The sequence below is a fragment of the Crinia signifera genome, chromosome 8 (assembly GCF_055691185.1).
Source record: "Crinia signifera chromosome 8, ASM5569118v1, whole genome shotgun sequence".
Taxonomy (NCBI): domain Eukaryota; kingdom Metazoa; phylum Chordata; class Amphibia; order Anura; family Myobatrachidae; genus Crinia; species Crinia signifera.
In genome coordinates this window covers 60,757,811-60,778,037 of record NC_139224.1, presented here as the reverse complement: position 1 = coordinate 60,778,037, position 20,227 = coordinate 60,757,811, and the positions used below count along the sequence as shown (strand labels likewise).

Genomic DNA, 20,227 nt, shown 5'->3' with positions numbered 1-20,227 from the left:
CATTGAATTCACCCCAAAGAACTTACGTGATTCCGATGTGGGGGACTTCACAATTGAGCATATAGGTTCACTTCCAACTCATGGCTGAATCCTGAAGAAATTAACACTACCATTGAGGGAGAAGTGTAATTATACCTTTGTATCCTCAGTCCCCACCTTTTTGCTTTTTAACTAGCTCAGTGCTGAATATTTTAATGAATTCACCCTCATTCCAAAGTAAACTGTAATTTAGTACATAGGTGAGGGATGGGGAAAGTAGCTCGCTGATCACAGAAATTCCACCACTCTCTGGAGGTGAAATGCCTCACCTGAAGCCCAATTCAGCATGGATCGCTAATCTAAGAAAATGTCAGGTTTCCACCCCAAAGTATAATTGTAGCTCTCTCTAGAGGAGAAAAAAAAATTACGTTTTTACCTTATTATTATAGCCCTTGTTCAGAATATGCAATGTCCTCGTTTCTGGGAACACAGGCCTCCCCTCACCCCTTTGCTCATCCACTCAACGTCACTGCCTGTCTTCTGGCAGCCGCAGAGGAGAAGTGCAGACAACCCCACCAAAGCTATGGATGGTTGAATTTCTATTTTAAATGGTAGCTGGAAACTCCAGGGCAAGTTTGTCCTCCCCCAGCAAAACCCACCACAGAGCTGTGGCCCCCCCCCCACCCCGTCGCTCCCCCTCATCTGTGCTCCGGCGATCGTACGCCGGAGCTCCTGTGCCCTGCCGCTGCCCCAGCCAAGTGGCAGGCTCGGTGATGTGTTTAGGGCGGCTCGAGAAGTCTCGGGCACCTCAAATCCTGAGTCCCCCCGAGCAGCGCCGGACATCTCCACTGCTCAGTGCTTACTAGAACTAATTGCAGCTGGGGCAGGGGAGCTCCAGCATACAATCTCCGCAGTGGAGAGGTGAGGGGGAAAGTGATGGGTGGGGAGAGCAGAGTGGCCACTGGGGGGGTTCCCGGACAGGTGATGCGCCAGTGGTACACAGCTGCAGGCACACCTTTATCTTAGTGGTATGCCTGTAAATTTTCCAGGACAGCCCGCTGTGGCAGCGCAGCAGAGCTCGAAAAATTTCCGGTCACACCACTCAAGTGGTTAAGGCAGGAGTGGGCAATAAGTGGCCATCCAAATGTTGTAGAACTACAGCATGTCCTGTCATAGTTATACTATTTAGCCTTGCTATAATGGTTGCAGGGCATGATGGGATGTGTAGTTCTACAACATCTGGAGTGCTGCTTATTGCCCACCCTGGCATTAGTGCCTACTTTAAGGGATTACAGTTAGGGAAAAAATTACCTATAAAAAGGTGTAAGATTAAAATACACATAAACCAAGTAAAGGCAAACTTTTTATTTTATTTTAACCAAACACTTTATTTATAATTTACATAAACAGAACACATGCCTCTGAAAGAGCAAACAGTAAAAAGTAGCATTTGAAGATTCTAATGTAAACTGACTGGCACATGTGATACATTCTTCGTACTTTTTAATGTATTCATTTTTTAAACTAGGGTTGTGTCACATAGGTGCCATTAATTTCCCAATTAAAGAACAGTTTTGAATTGTGATGAACTGAAATAATTTCTATAGTCATAGAAGTGCTCAAGCAATTTCTAAAACACTGACCACAGCGCAATTGTCCAAGGCTCTCAATAAAATTTAAACCCAAATAATATGGGTATTTAAACACATTAAGAGCTGTGGCATTTCAAATTGTTAAAAATACTCCAATAAACGATTCTTCAGAGTGAAAAGCCCTGTGTGACACTACCCAGCAATAATAACAACCCATATGTCCACCCATTTCTTGGGCATACTGTATGTGAAGAATAATTTGCTGAGAACAAAAGAAACTTCATTGCAAAGCATAACATTACAAACCATATTAAAGTTTAACAAAATTGTGCTTAAAACGTGTAGCAATACTTTTTGTTACTGTTTATTTTTTTAGTTCCACTGCAATCAAAACATCTTTTAATGGAGAAATGAGTTTGCAAGGAAATAAATAAATGAAGCATTTTTTTTTTTTAAATACGATAAATGAATACTGTAAGTTTCACAGATGCATATAGAATCTGTACATTCTTCAAAATGATATCAACATAAAAGCTGCTAAGCAAGTGCAATAACCAGGCTTTATTGCCTTAATAGCCAGTGCATGAAAACAGAACACAAAGCTGGAAGGGGAAATGCAATCCCAGCTTTAGCTTCTAGTCCCTGATGAAGAATATTATCGCTATTCAGCCACATGGTGAAACACTTGATATTTTACAACGGATACCTTATTCTGGACTGATTTTATCAGATAGGTGCCTATTTTTACTTATTATTGACCATGTGAGTACCGGTACTTGCATTTCCTATTCCTGGATACTTTGTTATAGCAAGATTACTTTACGCATATGCTTTTTATTGAGAGAAAAATCTAAAATCAAAAGAATATTAACACTATGGTTTAGTTTTCAAACTGTATGTTCAGAGCCAAAACTTTCTTATAATGGTAAATGAACTAAAAATTATTTTTATAGGCCCCCATACATTAGGCCGACTTGTCCTGAGGACAAGTCGAACCCAATTTCCCTTGAGCTCCCCCAGCAGGGCCCCAGGAGGACTCACTTACGATTTGAAATTGATTTGCCATTTCTGCATGTGATAAATCGCATGGGTTTAATGGTTCAGGTGGATGCATTTACTATAGAAACCATAGGAAATATTGCCCATACCTCCATGCAAATAACCAGGAAATAGCTGTTAAATCCACAATAGCTTCCTCTAGCTATTATCAAATATTTCTCTCTCATTTACAGCATTTTAACTCCGAACTTCCTATCCAGCAACCATAAAAAATATATATTTTTTAAAAAAAATGACTTTAAATTAATATGACATTATGTACCATCAGCCTTTAAAACTGATCCAACACAGCACAGTTGTTCAGACAAACTACATTTATCATATAAAATACTGCCTTTCAGAGTAGTTTGGATGTTGTCTATCAACAGTGCATAATTCAAGGCAATTAAGTGCAAAAAGAACATTTATCTATTTACAGTCCAATATATACTGTTGATATGATCTAATTCCAGATGACTGTATTCCAATGTAAGAGAATTATGACATAATTACAGTCTAGGCTAAAAGAATGATGTGCAAGGTGGCAAAACATTATCTAAAGCGATCCATTCTCCTTGGAGACAATTGCCTGAAACATAACACAATACGGGATGTATGGCATGAAAAGCTTGGAACACTTTATAAAATATCTGTAAATAAAGCACCTTTGACTTTTTCCCCCTCAAAATGATACACACTGTACGGATCATTATAGAAAATATGAAAAACTCCACCATACACTAAGTATGGAGAATAAAGGTCCAGGTACTCATTGCTGACGTCACACTATAATTACATTTCAATGATCATGACACTACTCGATGTACATTCATATACTGTAGATGCAATTGTCAGGTATATTAGTGAGCTCTATTTCTGTTTATTTCAGTGTGACCAAACTATAGGTACTGTATATAGCAACGGATGTACTTATATACGCAGCCTGTTTTCACCCTCTTGAACAAGTATGTGTTATGTTATGACAAACATATTAGATAACACATTCATAGTTATCAGATGGACACATAGATCATGCTTTGATATTTTGCTTGTGTTTACTATGTTTGTTTGTCTAATGTAATTACCGATTCACTTCTTATTCATAACACTGTGAAGTTAACCCATCTAATCTAAATGTTGGGTTGTAGCTGTTCGACAGCTTACTTGGGGTGCTGCATAATATTACTCTTCCCCAATACAAAGAATGTACCCCTTACCTCGTTTGGGAAATAAGGTAATGAATCAAAATGTAATTTTTAAATATTAAGGAGTCCACTCAAGCTGGCAGGAGAGAACATACTGTGATCAAATACTACTATCGTAATGCCCTTCCAGGGGCGGTTAACCCGCGCTTCTCTATATCAATGCTACAATTCTGCTTCTCCATGCACACGGAAACGGTAGATACAGGTGTATTCTGGATGACCCCAATTACTCTGGATTCTCAGCTCCACTAGATCGTAGGCAGGGATACTTTCACCCTTTGAAGGCAAAGCAAACATAAGTATGTGAATCTCATAGATTAGAGAAACAGAACTATTTGTGATCAAAACTGATTGCGCAATACCAGTTGTAGTGTAGAAACAATAGGGGCCTAATTTGCAACATTACAGATGTGCCGCACAAATTCCTCTTGGAAGTTGGTATCCTTGACTAATGCGGGTTCAAATAGACTCCAGCTAAAATGAATGGGTTTGCAGATGAGAGCGGATGCTTACACAGGTTAATGTGAGGATTTGGACATAGGGAGTGTGTTCATATATAAAGTATTGGACAGGCAAGGCCAGTGCCATGTTGTGGAACAGTCGAAAGAGGGGGAAAGGGGCACATTTTTATGGACACGGTAGCAGCTTTGCATGTTTTCCTAAGTCACAGCTTATCTACCCGGTCACATGCTAAGGTGTCGGAGTCTGACATATTACAATCAGCTCACAAATGTGGAGAAAATCCAGTTGGTCTCTACCAAAGAGCTCCTGCTTCATTTGACAGATGTATTAATTTCAGTGCTAAGCTTAGTACAAAATTGGACTGAAGCGATGTTCGAACATCTGCTTGATCTTTGAATACTGCAGTTTAGTCTCTTCCCCAAGAAAACTGAATGATGCTGAATGACACTGTGAATGGTTAGATCATCAGAACGAAGCCTGATAAAAGTAATAAACTTATGGAAACTTTTACATATCTAGATTTTGTGAATGGTTACGTAAAGCAACATGTATTTGAACTTTAGTTGTCCTTTTAAAAAAATAAAAAAAGTTTCATCGTTATCTTTTTTATTTTATTTTTATTTGGGCAAAATGTGCCTAAATCATGTGTTTCTGTGGAATGCAAAGCAAGGAATGCTGCTAAAATTGAATCCACTGCACTCCCTTTCAGCAGCCCCACTGTGCAAACTGACATCTTGCGCTCTACAATAGTTAGCTAATAACACACTCACTCTGCCAATCTCCATTATCTGCTGATGCAAACATGTGCTGAACTAATTTTTTAAGTATAGATATATATGTGGTGTTGCAGCTGTAACTAGAGGCTCACCAGCTAGTTGAAAGCTAATTAAATGACTAAAGCACCATACACAAGACATGATAAATAAAAAGATATTGCTCAGAAGGGCCCTTTGAGTGATCTCTGTAAAAGAAAGTCTAGTGTGTACACTCAATATTGTTAACAATGCACACTCCCAGGCACCATTAATAACCCTCCCCATCTGCTGATCATGCAGGTCGGCTTTGGCTATATAGCCAACGACCCACATGTTCAGCGGGTCCTGGTGACATAATCGAATTCCGACATCGTTCAGTGTGTTCACTTAATTATGTTTGACCAGCGATATAGTTAATTATATCGGCGGTGCCCCTAGTCGTTTAGTATGTATGGGGCTTAACACTCACTTACTATGTCTCCAGACAGGAAAACTCGACTTTGCTACATAAGTATGAACTTGTATACTCTGTGGGCTAACTAACATAATGCTTTTTATTTGACTTAAAATGAGGCACATTATTTCTCAAGATATATATTTTTCCAATATTTCATTGCTTTGTTAAATAATGGGAAACCTAAAACACTGCACAATATGAGGCAAAGGGCCAGATTTGGATTTGTACACAAACGATTTGGTTTATGTACCACTGAGACTGTTTCGGCTTTGTGCTTGTGCAGGAAGGGTCTTGCAATATTGCTTGTGGCATCCCCTTAGCCGCAGCACTATTGACAATTTGCAGCAGTCAGGCTGAGTAATGTTCAGCTTACACAGACTGACCGCGGTCTGCTGACATCATGGATGTGATCCAATGCCGCTTCATCTGACGCTGCACATGAGTCTTACAGATGCATGCAGGAGGTGTCTATTTCCCACAGACCCTGGAATTGCACATCTGCTTTCCTGCCTCAGGTCACTGAGCGATCAGAAACAAAAGGGCTACCCTTGTAGTAAGAGAAGGAACCAGCGTGATCTAGCTGTAAGATCTGAGCAGTGTCATTACACAGACCTGGGTCTCACTCGGGGAACAGAGGCAGGCAGAAACCGAACCAGAGTGAGTAAACTAATTGGGGAAGCTGACAATGTGCTACTGTTACCTGTATAGGAAAGGTCTGTATAGGTTCTCCATTTTGATTGTATGTAAAGTTCCCCAGGAGGATTCCTTCTTTTTGTGTCTCCTCTTCCAAAGCCTATGGTAACAAATCATTTTTCATGAGGTTAAGTTCATATACAATAAGATCTCTACCATCCTTCATTCACTTTAGCTGCACTCACAACTTTAATTTCAAAATAAGAACAATTAAATATCTACAAAAGAAAACATACTGCTGAGGGAAGTGACATATTCTGGCTGGTGTGGGCAGGTACATGTCAGATCTAGCATGTACAGTGCGCAGTACTCCACTGTCCAGACCTCTATACTGCTCCAGCTGAGCATCACACAGCTCCATGAGTTGGTAGACAAAGGCTATAAGATACACTGGAAGGGGGAGGGGCAAACGGGAAACCGATAAAGGACAAAAAACCAGCATTTGGGGGGGGGGGGGGGCGCATGGTTAACCTTTTTTCAAATGTACAAACGGAGCACTTAACGTGCACTAGGGACAGTCCACCCCTCAACACTCATTGCACCTGTTCTCTTGAACTGCCCTGCTTTTCACGGCACGGGCGATGTATGCCTGACAGGCTGTCATTCATCACTTGTTTAAGCCACTCCGGCCTCCTTGTCAGCCCAGGGCTAGATTTGTCCTATTCTCATGGCAGGGACAACGCTGACTCTCCGGGCTGTGATTGAGATCTTGCGATAATAGCGAGATCTGGCGCATGCCCAGTGAGCCGGTCAGGGGAGAGAGGGAGTTTTTTAAAGGCATATGAGTAATTCTAACAGAGGCGCTGACAAGGAGAGCCGTGGACTGAGAACATAACAGGCTTTGCGATCTCACCCGCACTTGCAGTCAGAGGAAGCCTGTGATCCCCTGTTTTCTAGGAAAGGAGAACCAGGGGTCTATGTGTAACCAGTCTTCCTGGCCTCACAGCTGGTCATATGCGTGAAACCTCATCGATCGGACTGAAATGCATGCTTTGCACTTTCGTCCAGCTCTAAATCAGACCCCAAATTCCGTCATTAATACGGTAAAATCAAAGTATTTATTACTGCTAAAATGCATGCAATTTGTATTTTGCAATATAAAAATATCTTCAAAAAGAGATACACAGCATTATGTCAATAGTAAGTTTTCTTCATGAATAAAAACAGCTGTTTTAGGTTCATTTGTTCTTGAATGGAAAATAAAGCTAAAATGAAGCCAAACTGTGTGCGCAGTCGGCAGGGTGCCATTAACCTGCTCGCTAGGCTGTGAGCATGTCCGAATCGGGCCCCAAGTGAGAGAGAGTCTCTGGTTGCAGCTCAGGATCTCTGGGATTTGCACCAACCACAGTGATGCCACTGATTGCATGTCAAGAAAGAACATCATGAGCACAGTCTATACACCTTCAGTATTGCAGCAATTAATTATCTTGAACTAGATTAAATATGAATTCTCTCACAAAAAGTAAAGGATTTATTTAAAGACTTACATAGACAGAGAAATCTTTGGGTGCACTTGAAATCGTGGACTTTGGTGACAAAGACAGAGGAATGTGATCCAGGGTGACGGCTGTTGGTCGGATACGACTAGACAGGCGAATCACAGCATAACCCTGAGTTCCCCGAAAAGCCCAGCAGTTGCCGGGGTTTAAATCTGGCTGAAATAAATAATAATATACATGAAAACATGTAGACCCAATACATTTTTTAGGGTTAAATAAAACTAGAAAGGTTACTGCAATAGTAATGCTGTTTTGGATGTGCACCATTAATCACTTTACCGTAATGATCTTACTATAAGGAGCACGCCTGCTATACTGATGGCAATATAACCTAAAACTGTTACTAGTAGTGCATCAAATGGGAACAGGTGACTGTGCTGTCACATGGAAGTTTAACCTTATACCACCCTTTTTATTACAGTTTTTTGGTTTCTACTAAAATACTGCAGGGTTATAATGAGGATGGGGGTTTAGGTTTATCCATTACGGCTAAGCTGCAGCAGTGGGGTGGTGGTGGGGGGCACTAGTGAGGAAGGCTAAGACTGTGTGTGTGTGTGTGTGTCTGGGGGGGAGGGACACTATTAGAGATCTTGTCAGGATTCTTTGATATCCCCACTGTCGGGATTGTAGATGTATTCTGCTGGAACAATGTTTACATGTCCAATCATGGATTTATTTGGGTTTAGTTTGTGTGAATGGTATCCCCATGCTTGTGTGGGTACTGTCAGATGTTCCATTTGCCTCCACAGATCATATATCTGCTGTTGTATGGAAGACCTTTTCATCTAAAATAGGGGTTCTCACTATTCTCAATTACAAACAACAAGTCATGTTTTCAGGATTTCTTTATTTCATACACAGGTGAGTTAATCTATTTTGTCTGGTCAGTAACAGCCTACCTGTTTCCATAGATGGAACTCATTAGAATATGACCGGTTAGTGCTACTTTAGGATTTGGATTAGATAAGTACATGGCCAGAATTCAGGCCTTTTATTCGCTCCAGGTCTTTTTTCTCTGTCAAATAATGTTCTTACGCTGCCTATCAATTCTGTGTCCGGGGTAAACGTAAGCTCCCATGTACAGTATCTTGCTCCAATCGAGAAACTAAGAATTTTGCACTGCACCCTGCTAATTAGGAGCTACATAGATAAATCTGGGGGTTATTCAATCCTGATCGCTGGGCCGCGAATTCGCAGGCTGGCCGCTTATTTAACAACTGCACATGCGTACGGATTATAGCGGGCATGTGAGAGGCCACCCAGTGATAAAATCCAACGTCTTTTTAAATTACAAGCCCTTTGTGGATGTCACGGGCCGTTTACTGGGAGTATAAGAAAGAGAGCATGGAGGGTGTGTGACATCAGCTCCAGTCCCGCTCAGCCTGTTTCTATCGTACTAGCCGAGTAGGTCCCGGGTTATGCACAGACTGCACACAGCTAGAAAGTCATTTGCTGGTGAGGGAGTTGGGAATGGATTCGCAGCTAATCACTGATCTGCAATCTTATCGCATTCAATTTGCAGCCTTGCACAAGGTGGGATTTCACTCTAGCGGGGCCACTATCTGATCGCAGGGCTATGCAAACGCGCAGAAAAGTGATTAGGTCTGAATAACCCCCTATGTCTTTACCTGAAGTATGACACGAGGTGACTGGGACTGATACCAAAGAGGCACCCCAAAAAGACTGAGTAGGGCGGTCTTTGTCTCATAGGTCTCAGAACATCTTGTATTTAGGACACTGGCACCTACAACAAAACAAAATTGTGAGAAAAATTTGGCAGCATTTATAGTGTGGTACTATTATGGGTTAATTGAGCAGATGTAGCTGAACTGACCTGATGACTCCAGAGCATAATCAACCAGACCGATCCGGTCCTCACTATATCTCTGCAGGGCTCGGCTCACAATTTCGTGAACTTCCTACATAGATAGCAAGATTAAAGTTACATTGGACGCACATGGAGAAATAAATGCAGTGTAATATTATTTATAAAATGCCCTCTTGTTCCATCTTATAAAAAGGCTTGAAGCTGTCCATACACGCCGTGATACGGGCGTGCGTTCCGTGCTTAATAAGCACGGATCACATTGCATTGCATGCCCTGTGCATGCAATGCGATGAAAATGTGATGAAAACAAAGTACAAAAAAACATACTTTTTGTACTGTGCGATGAGGTGCCACGGGAGCGCACACCTCAAAGCACAGAACACACAACCTGCATCGCAGCGTGTATGGACTGCTTAATTATAATAGACAGACAAAAGTGGAGCCTTCTGGCTTACATTTCAACATTTCAATCTATAAGTAAATTTGGTATATAACAGGAGCTACATATTGCACATTTGTCCAGCTACAGGCCCTTATTCTGTTTGACTTGCAAGGCTACAAATTCTCAGCACCCAGACACTGCCCGCCGGAGCCCCCCCCCTGCCGCGCTCGTTGGCACAGGCTGCGAAAGGATGTTTAATTTGCCAACCATCAAAAGATGTGGTGAGTGCACGCATATCTATAGTCAGAGCCGGCGCTAGCCGCTCAGCAGATCCTGCAAAGCAGGGAGGCGCCGGGCTGGAGAGGCGCCCTGCTGACCCTGCTGCTGTGCGCTGCCGCTCCACCGCGCCTGTCAACCTGCATGACAGCGCAGGCGGCAGCTTAAAGAGCGATCCCCCTCTGTCCGCCACCCACCACAGATTGGAACGCTAGCCTATTACCGATCCGATCTGCGGCTCTGCACTCCCGGATCCCTGCTGCACCTATGACTGACAGCCAGCGCTGCCTTGCAGAACGGGACAGCTGAGTGACGGCTCAGCTGTCCAATAGTAACGGATGAAACATCCTGCAGCTCAGTGTGACTGGCTGAGCGTGCAGGCTGCACTTCTGGAAAGGAGGCGGGATTCTAGCTTATGGAGATGTTGGAGGTGTGCTGCTCAACAACTCTGTGTCTCCTATGCAAAGTGTACAGCCTATCTACCAGCAGCAAAACCAAAACACAAGTAAGGCAGACTGTACTAAGAACCACCCTTTAGTTTAAGGCTCTGGGGCAGATATAAATTTGTATATATATATATATATATATATATATATATATATATATATATATATATATATATATATATATATATATATATATATATATATATATATATATATATAGCATGTGCGTCCTATTCAGGGGCATACTACCCATGCTATTCATGGGATAGATGAGTGCAGCTACGTGTGTCTGTATATCATAGACAAATCTAAGGGGTGGTCAGGGGGTGCACCGGATCACCCATTTGATCCGGCTGGAGCTTGTATAGTCTGCTGCTGTTCCCTCTCCGAAGGACCTCCTGCACCTAGCTGTCAGAGTATCGGTAGCACCGCATCCACTGCTGCCGCCCCCTCCATTGCACCTCACAATAGGCATCTCCTCTCCCCCCTCACCTCAGTCCTTGCAACTGGCCAACCCCTCCACACCTCGCAGCACTCTCTGCTTTCAATGCTGCCCCCCTCCTCACCCGCACCTCAAGGACCGATATCTCCTCTCACCTCGGTCCTTGCAACCAGCCATACCAATGCCGCACAACTGGCATCTCCCCCCACAAGTTGCAGTTGGGGGACATTGAAGGAGGAGATGCCAGTGGTGCGGAATTGGTATGGCCGGTTGCAAGGACCGAGGTGAGAGGAGATATCGGTCCGTGAGGTGCGGGTGAGGAGGGGGGCAGCATTGAAGGCAGAGATACTGGTTGTGCAAGGTACAGAGTGGAGAGGGGATCGCCCCGACAGCCTGTGGGAGATAGTGGTTCTTGGCTCTGACTTGGCATGGTACTGTGTGCACATGTGCCCAGACCCTCCGCCACATTGCTCACTCTCTGTCTTCTTCCAGAGAGGCCCACGCAACTAAAAGTAAGCGGTACTACTACTGTGGGCACAGTGCATATGGGTAATACTGTGTAACTTAACATGAAAAAGGGGTACTACTGTGTGTCATAATGTGAATAAGGTAGACTACTATGTGGTGTATTGTGAATAAGATTGTGCTACTCTGTGGTGTAATATGATACATGGGTACTATTGTGTGGCGATGCTTCTTGTAAGATCAAGTTCTTTTTTGTTGTTGCATGCGCCAAAAATATGTGAGGGCGCAAATATATATTTCGCAGGAGGGCGCCAAACACCCTAGCACCGGCCCTGTCTATAGTGACTCTCAGGTCACTTAGATATGCGTGCACACTTGAGAGGAACTGAGCGGGAAGCTGACATCTGGTGATAGATAGAGATATATATATATATATATATATATATATATATATATATATATATATATATATATATAGGTATAGGAAGACGTGTCACTCCAGGGACTTCAACAAACATAAAGTTTATTGGCGCATATGTTTCGGGACATTTCCCGTCATCAGGATAATTGCCTTAAACATACAATAAGTGCATTATATACATACCGGCAAAGTAGGATATATATATATATATATATATATATATATATATATATATATATATATATATATATATCACAAGAGCCCTAAAAGAGCTTTCCAGCGACTCTCCCCCAGTTAACAGTAGCCTCATCTAGAGTACTGTGGTCTAGTGTTCAGTTCTGGAGGCCATATCTCCAAAAGGATATAAATACTTTAAAGACTGTACAAAGAAGGGCAACTAAAATGGTGCATGGTCTACATCACAAAACATACCAGGAAAGATTGTGTATACTCAATATGTATACTTTGGAGCAGAGAAGGGAAAGGGAGGACATGATAGAAACTTTCAAATATATCAAGAGTTTTAACAAGGGACAGGAGGGAGACATTCTTCACAGGAAGAGGAGCAGCAGAACAAGAGGACATGCACTGAAACTAGAGGGAGGAAGATTCAGGGGAAATTTTAGGAAATATTACTTCACAAAAAGAGTAGTAGATAAGTGGAATAGCCTCCCATCAGAGGTGGTAGAGGCAAATACAGTAGAGAAATTTCAACATGCCTGGGATAGGCATATTAATGTCCTTACAAAAAAATAAGCATCGGATATGGTTTGAGGCAACATGTTTAAAAAAGGGGCAGACTAGATGGGCAAAGTGGTTCTGATCTGCCATCAAATTCTATGTTTCTATGTAACACCACTGTACCAGTGAAAACCTATGACTGGAGTGTCTTGGAGGAGCCTGAAGAGGCGCTGAGAAGCTGCAGTTTCCACTCCGAGGTAGCTCCACTTCCTGTTACGTTGCCGGAGCTCTACAGTAGCTGCCTGATTCTGTGGCCTCCAGATTTCTGGGTGCCGGACAGCTCACTGACATTCGGGATTCCGAAGGTCATTTGTCTGACATAGGAATCTAGTCTGTTAAAACCCAGACAATAGAGATCCTGACTGACCGGGGCTATCCTGACTGACCGGGGCTATTCTCCCCTCATGTGGGTCCAAAACTCTCATAGAGGGAGAATTGAATAGGTGGCAAGCTCAGCAAACCTGCAGGAGGCTTGAATGCGCTCACCCCCCTTTAGGGCTCCTGACAGTAGGCATTCCGATGTCAGTGAAAAGACCGTCGGAATCCCGACTGTTGGTGGTTTATACCACACCCAAGATTTCTATGGTTCTAAGCTTGTAGCCCCACATCAGCCTGAAAGCTGAGTACTACTTTTAACCCCTTCATGACAGAGCCAGTTTTTGCCTTCCTGACAGAGCCCTTTTTTTCAAATCTGGCATGTATCACTTAAGTGGGGATAACTTTTTTTTGCTTTTACTTATCCCAGTGATTTTGAGATTGTTTTCTCGTGACACATTGTACTTCAAGTTAGTGGTAAATTTTCGTCGATACAGTCTGTGTTTTTTTGTGAAAAATACCAAAATGTCGTAAAAAAATGGAAAATTTTGCGATTTGCAAAATGTTAAATTTTCTGCTTGTGAGACAAATAATCTTACCACTCAAAATAGTGAATAACTAACATAGACCATATGTCTACTTTATGTTGCCATCATTATTTCAACCTCATTTTCATTTTTTTGGACACTAGGAGGCTTCAAATATGAATAGCAAATTCTCAAATTTTCAAGAAAATTTCAAACTCTGATTTTTTTAGGGACCAGGTCAGTTATGATGTGACTTTGAGTGACTTGTATGTGAGACACCCCCATAAATGATGCCATTTCAAAAACTGCACCCCTCACAGTATTCAAAACAGCATTTTGGAAGTTTGTTAACCCTTTAGGTGTTTCACAGGAATTAAAAGAAAGTGTAGGTGAAATTTCCAAATTTCATTTTTTTTGCAGATTTGCAATTTTAATACATTTTTCTAAGGAACACAGTAGATTTTACTAGAGAAATGTGACTAAAAATTGATTCCCCCAATTCTTTGGTTTTCATAAATATCCTATATGTGGCCCTAGTGTGCACGGTGACCAAACCACAGGCTTCATAATAGAAGGAGCACCTACTTGATTTTGGAGCCTCCTTTTTATGAGATTATTTTTTAGGCACCATGTAGGTTTCTAGGCACCATAAGATGCTAAAAGTTAGGTACCCCCCCACAAGTGACCCCATTTTGCAAACTACACCCTTCAGGGAATTCATCTAGGGGTATAGTGTACATTTCAAACCCCCAGGGGTTTCACCAATTGTGGTACAACTGGGCAGTGAAAATGAAAAAAAATAATTTTTCATTTTCACAGCTCAGTTGTATCAAAACTGGTGAAACCCCGGGGGGTTTGAAATGTACTCTATACCCCTAGATGAATTCCCTGAGGGGTGTAGTTTGCAAAATGGGGTCACTTGTGGGGGGGTTCCACTGTATGGGTGTTTCGGGGGTCATTCAACCAGAATCTGTGCTGCAAAATCCAAAAATCACTCCTTCCCTTCTGAGTCCTGCCATGCACCCAACTGGTATTTTTTGGTCACATGTGAGGCATTGCCGTACCCGGGAGAAATTGGGGCACAGATTTTGGGGTGCTTTGTCTCCTTCATTCCTTGTGAAAATGAAAAATTTTGAGCCAGATCTGCATTTTTGTGTAAAAAAATGTAATTTTTTACACAAAAATGCAGTTCTGGCTCAAAATTTTTAATTTTCACAAGGAATGAAGGAGACAAAGCACCCCAAAATCTGTGCCCCAATTTCTCCCGGGTACGGCAATGCCTCACATGTGACCAAAAAATACCAGTTGGGTGCATGGCAGGACTCAGAAGGGAAGGAGTGATTTTTGGTGGTGGAATGAATGGCGGGTGCTATGTCGCATTAGCAAGACCCCCGAAGCACCAATACAGTGGAACCCCCCCACAAGTGACCCCATTTTGGTCACCAGCTTTGGGAGGGGGGCTGGCGCTGCGGCTGGCGGGGGGGTGGGAGGGGTGCTGGCGCTGCGGCAGCCGGGTGGGTGGGAGGGAGGGGGGCTGCCGGGTGGGAGGGGGGGGGGGGCTGGCGATCGTTGGTGATCGGTGCGGTATACGCACACACACACACACACACACACACACACACACACACACACACACACACACACACACACACATATATATATATATATATATATGTGTGTATATATATATATATATATACATATATATACATATATATACACACACATATATATATATATATATATATATATATATGTGTGTGTATATATATATATATATATATATATATATATATATATATACACACACATTTGCACATTTTTTAATTTTAATTTATTTTTAACTTTTCCAGCAGCAGCATGATGCTGCTGCTGCTGCTGCTGCTGCTGCGGGGGGGAGGGGGGAGGAGGGGAGCGCAGCGTGCGCTCCGGACGTAGCGGTTGAGCCGCTGGAGCTGCTGCTGCTGCCGGGTGAGTGCCCGGCGGGTGGGAGGGGGGTGCTGCCGCTCGGTGGTGATCGGTGCTGCACCGATCACCACCGTTTTCTGTGTTACCGAGCGGCTTAGCCGCCGGTAACACAGGAAACGCTGTGATTGACTGTTCAGATTTGAACAGCCAATCACAGCGATCGCCGACCGGGGGGGGCACCCCTGCCCCCCCTGGGCGACGAGGGGGGATGTCTGCTGTCAGGGACAGCAGACATCACCTAACTGTCACTGCGTCTCTAGACGCAGTGACAGTTAGAAGTCATGACGTATATATACGTCAACGGTCGGGAAGTACTTCCCGACCATGACGTATATATACGTCAAATGTCGTGAAGGGGTTAAAGGCTACAGTAGTTACTAGAAGACTGGTAGAGCACACCTAGAAAACAGAGGTCTGGAAGGAAAGTAGAAGATTCAAAGAGTGGTAGTCAAACTACAAGACAAATGATAAAATAAATAAGTGAGGAAAGGTGAGCCAAATACAGTATGTACAAGAGAGTGAAATATGTACTGTACAACAGACAGTGTATACAGTAAGTGGCATACAATCTTCAGTAATACTATGATAATAACATACAGTATTTAAAAAAAATTCTTACCTCCCGGGACACTCCAGATATTCCACCTGCCTTAAGTTCCATGTCTATGGTTCTGTGTGCCTGAGAAGTCCATAATTTCTTGTCTGCAGCTACCATAGTCAGAATCTTCCTCTCCAACTCCACCAAGTGTTGCTGTAGCTCATCTCGGCGCAGGAAAATATCAGATAGAGATGCAGTGCCATCTTTTTGTGTTTCTGAGTTGCTCAAGAGCCATGTTGGAAAAAGCGATTGTACCTGACAGGACAAACACATAGGGGTTAATGTCTGAAGCAGTGATACGAGTGGATATGTTTTGCTAGAATAGAAGTTGCCCATGCCAACCAATCAGCATTGAAATAACATTTTTAATTTGCAAACTACAAAACTTATACAGAGCAGCTGATTGGTTGGTGATTGGCTAATTGCTTCATACATTTACTCCACTGTCATCTAAAGTGCTAAAAACATGAATTAATGAGTAGCTAAATAGGCCTTAAGCAGGTAAGAAAGCCCATAAGAGGGGGATAAACCAGGTGTACTTTACTCTGCTGAAACTCTAATGTCAATATGCAACATCTGGTAGAGGCATGTGAAAGCAGAAAAGAGATAATGACAGGCCAATGGCTCAAAGAGGGAAGAAAACAGTGAAAATGGTGTGGTTATGAGAGGAGATTTAAAAAAGGGATTATAACATGGAATTTGGTCTCTGAACCCATTGGGGGAAACACTAGTACTGCAGATATATTAGGACACTGGCACTTTAAATAAAACATTTACTCTCCACCCCCCTCCCCCAATCCTACAGAGAAAAAGGATTAAACAAATACAAAAGTCCAATTTTCTCTTTAATCCTTTGGGGAGACACTGGACCTCGTGTCTATCCTAAATCTGCCCTAGCCGGTAGGTATTCAAACAGTTCAGTAGATGTGTAGCAGCTTCAGAACTAAAGGCCACCATACACCTGAAAGACATTGTACCCAATCATACAATCTCGAGGGATTGTATGCATATTGTGTGCACATCGTGTTGGAGGATTGGTCCTCTGATCTGACGTGCTGCACATCAAATCAGTTGGGATTGGGAGCAGATTGCATGCAATCTGTCTTTAGATGGCTTATACAACCGAGGCCATTAGACACACTCTCCCTGACTAGCAGAGAAGAGAGGTGCAACATCCAGGAGGCCCGTGGCAGTGAAGATGCTGGGAGCCACATAAGTCTCCAAGCGGCAGGTGGGCGGGCGGCTGAAGAGAGCATTTGACATCCTTTTGCTCAATTCTGTCACTACTCTGAAAACAGTTTTCAGAGGACTGCTGTTTTAGGGTTATTTAATAATGGCATAACACAGCAGATGTGAGCAGATTGGTAGTTGCTGGCAACCTGTAAATAAAAAAAAAATGAAAAAGTAGAGAAGCCCTCTTTTTAAATGAAGCTTCAATCATACAGCAGCTGGAGAGTACACTGTGTCCAAAAACCACCAATGATTGCCGGGGAGTTGAAGGGAAAGTTGGACACAATTATAATTGTAAGCAGGTCTTTTTGATGTATAGCCACCTTAAGTTTTACTACTTAAGTTTTACCCCCCCCCCCCCCCAAGACAGTAATGGATGTGTGGAGCAGAATGCATACAGCAGAATTTGTGCAGCTTAAGATTTAAGAGTATAAAGTTTAGGGCGCATAAAATTTCCAGAAATAATACAAATATACTCACTTCGTTCTTTGCTTCTTTTATTTGTGCAGGAAGTGCATCCATTTGAGTGGAAACTTCTGCTTGAGCCTGTCTAACAGCATCCATGTCCTGCTGAAGGCCCATGAGTTTTACCTCCAGCCTCCTCACATCCTGTATGAAGCTTTCCTTCATATTATCCTGAGGAGGACTGCACAGAAAACAAATAGCAAATACTGACTCCATTAAAAAACATTGGTTAAAGAAGTCTTTTTTGAAAAAAGTAAATTAGCCTTTTGAAATGCCAGCACATCTTTTTAAGCAGTTTCCTATGACTTATTAATTGGTAATACATAAGTGATAAAAAGAAAAAACTTTCCCAAAATCTCTCACTTTTTGATTCTCACACCCTATTTATTACAGATGGCCCCTTGTCTTAAGTGGAACATCTAATTTAATTGGTTGGTGCCACAATTATGATATATCCCCAATTTCCACATTTGATAATTTCTTATGTCACTAAATTTACCTTTTAAGGTCTGATTTCAGCTGCAGAATCTGATCTTCTACATCCTGTAGAAATAAACAATCAATAATAACAGATGCTCCGAGATAATAAGTTAATAAAAATCATTCATAAGCATATACTCCCACGGTAGCTGTTCATTCAGGTTTACATGAAGGGGTGCATTTACTGTATGGTGCTTTTCCAAGAAATTGTGTCTTCAATAGTTTTGGACACTGAATTCAAAAGGCCCCCCTCCCTCTTTACCTCTCATATGGCAGCAGACTCTTTCCCCAGCCCAGCATACACTCTTTGTCCAGGGGGGGATACGGTCACTAGGTCGACAAGCATGAATGTCGACACGACTAAATGTCGACATGGGGTTAGGTCAACAGGGTCATTAGGTCACAAGCATTAGGTTGACTTTTTTTTTTAAGCTGACAGGCGGTATTTCATGCCCTACCATCCACTAGGGCGTGGTGGGAGAATAAAATAGTGTGCTGATCATAGTGAGGCACCATGCCCAAAGCATGGCAAGTGTAGCAAGTCATGCGAGAGGAGGCGGTGCACTTTTTTAGTGTCCATATTGACGGTGTCGACATTCTGGTAAAAATAGGTGAAAAACACCATGGTGACCTAACCCCATGTTGACCTACTGTTGTCGACCTTACGTTTGTCCACCTAGTTGCTATCCAATGATCCATACCCATCCAGGGAGGCTCCTGTCATTGAGTGCAGTAGTCTCCCCTGCCTGTGGGGAAAGCGATCACACTGATCACACCTCAGCAATTAGCCACATCACTTTCATTACCAGAGCCCAGAAGAAGTTTCTACAGCCCTGCTAGTGTGTATGATTGTTTTATTATATAAATTATAATAAATAGAACTATCAGGAGAAACTGTAGCCTCAGTGTGGTGCATTTAGGTTCTGACCCATAAAACTGGATCCTACCATGCATTTTTGTTATAGCGGGCCATAATGGCAAGATAAAAGGCTTTTACCTCTGGTGCACTTTAATGAGTAATAGACATCTTAGTACTGTATATGTTAAACTTAAAGCACATAGCAGGAAAAGGTCTAATGCATAGATGTAGGGATATCCATTTGATTTGATAACATAAAGGCTTTAAAACCACAAAGAGGAACTGCTGTCAGCATGCTCGCTGTGGAGGTCCTGTTACAATTTGCTGCCACAGACTGTATAATAATATAATTAAAAACACATCTCAGAATGTTATATGAATATCAACCAATTTATAACAATGTCCAATATCAGTAGATTATTCAGAATTGGTTTTAGGTCAACTCCATATGGTAGATATGAATTAGGTCAATGTGGTCAAAATTTTCACAGGGTTTATGGTTGATGGGTACAAAAGTTTGACAGGTTCAAAAGGTTGACACAACCTTTTTGAGGTGGGGTTTGCATTTTTTTCCAACTTTTTTATAATTTACCATCCAGGTGGATTATGACTGGGATTAGTAACCAATAGTGCCAAGTGCATCGATAGTGGATCTAGGCCCTAAGCAATGTGGTACACTAATTAGGGTTCCATGTACTTTGATGGCGAAATGGAATAAAAAAATAAATTAAAAAATAAGCATAAAATGCGGCGTCAACAGTTCCCGTGTTGTCGACCATTTTCATATAAACATTTTTCATACATTTCACTTTTGTACATGCCAATCTTTACCAGCGTCTACCTTTTACCTGTCGTCCTAATGACCTGGGGCGAAATGTAATAGGGTGTGATTTTTTAGACATGTGCGATTTTTGGTCAAAAACGGCCGAAATCGCACATTTTCCGAAAATCGCACATTTAATAGGTTGAAAATCGCGGTAAAAAATCGCACTTTTTACCGCGAAATCGCACTTTTAGAAGTGCGATTTTTAGTCACATTTCAATTCGCATCCAGATGTTTTCCCATTATAAAGTATACAACTCGCAAATGTAATAGGGTGCGAT

At 42.2% G+C, this 20,227-nt stretch overlaps 1 protein-coding gene across 4 annotated transcripts in view; it reads right to left on the bottom strand.

Annotated features, from left to right (window-relative positions):
* Window positions 1-1,329: 1,329 nt before the first annotated feature.
* Window positions 1,330-20,227, bottom strand: part of SUN2 (Sad1 and UNC84 domain containing 2) — a 58,672-nt gene continuing 39,774 nt past the window's right edge. For all 4 annotated transcript variants that reach the window (XM_083156529.1, XM_083156527.1, XM_083156528.1 and 1 more), the window contains exons 11-18: window positions 18,284-18,327; window positions 17,800-17,965; window positions 16,111-16,344; window positions 9,515-9,599; window positions 9,309-9,424; window positions 7,669-7,836; window positions 6,189-6,281; window positions 1,330-4,090 (exon numbers count right to left, since the gene is read on the bottom strand). In XM_083156529.1, coding sequence (XP_083012655.1) covers window positions 3,977-4,090; window positions 6,189-6,281; window positions 7,669-7,836; window positions 9,309-9,424; window positions 9,515-9,599; window positions 16,111-16,344; window positions 17,800-17,965; window positions 18,284-18,327 — 1,020 coding nt within the window. In that variant the 3' untranslated portion in view covers window positions 1,330-3,976. The remainder of the gene's footprint in view (window positions 4,091-6,188; window positions 6,282-7,668; window positions 7,837-9,308; window positions 9,425-9,514; window positions 9,600-16,110; window positions 16,345-17,799; window positions 17,966-18,283; window positions 18,328-20,227) is intronic.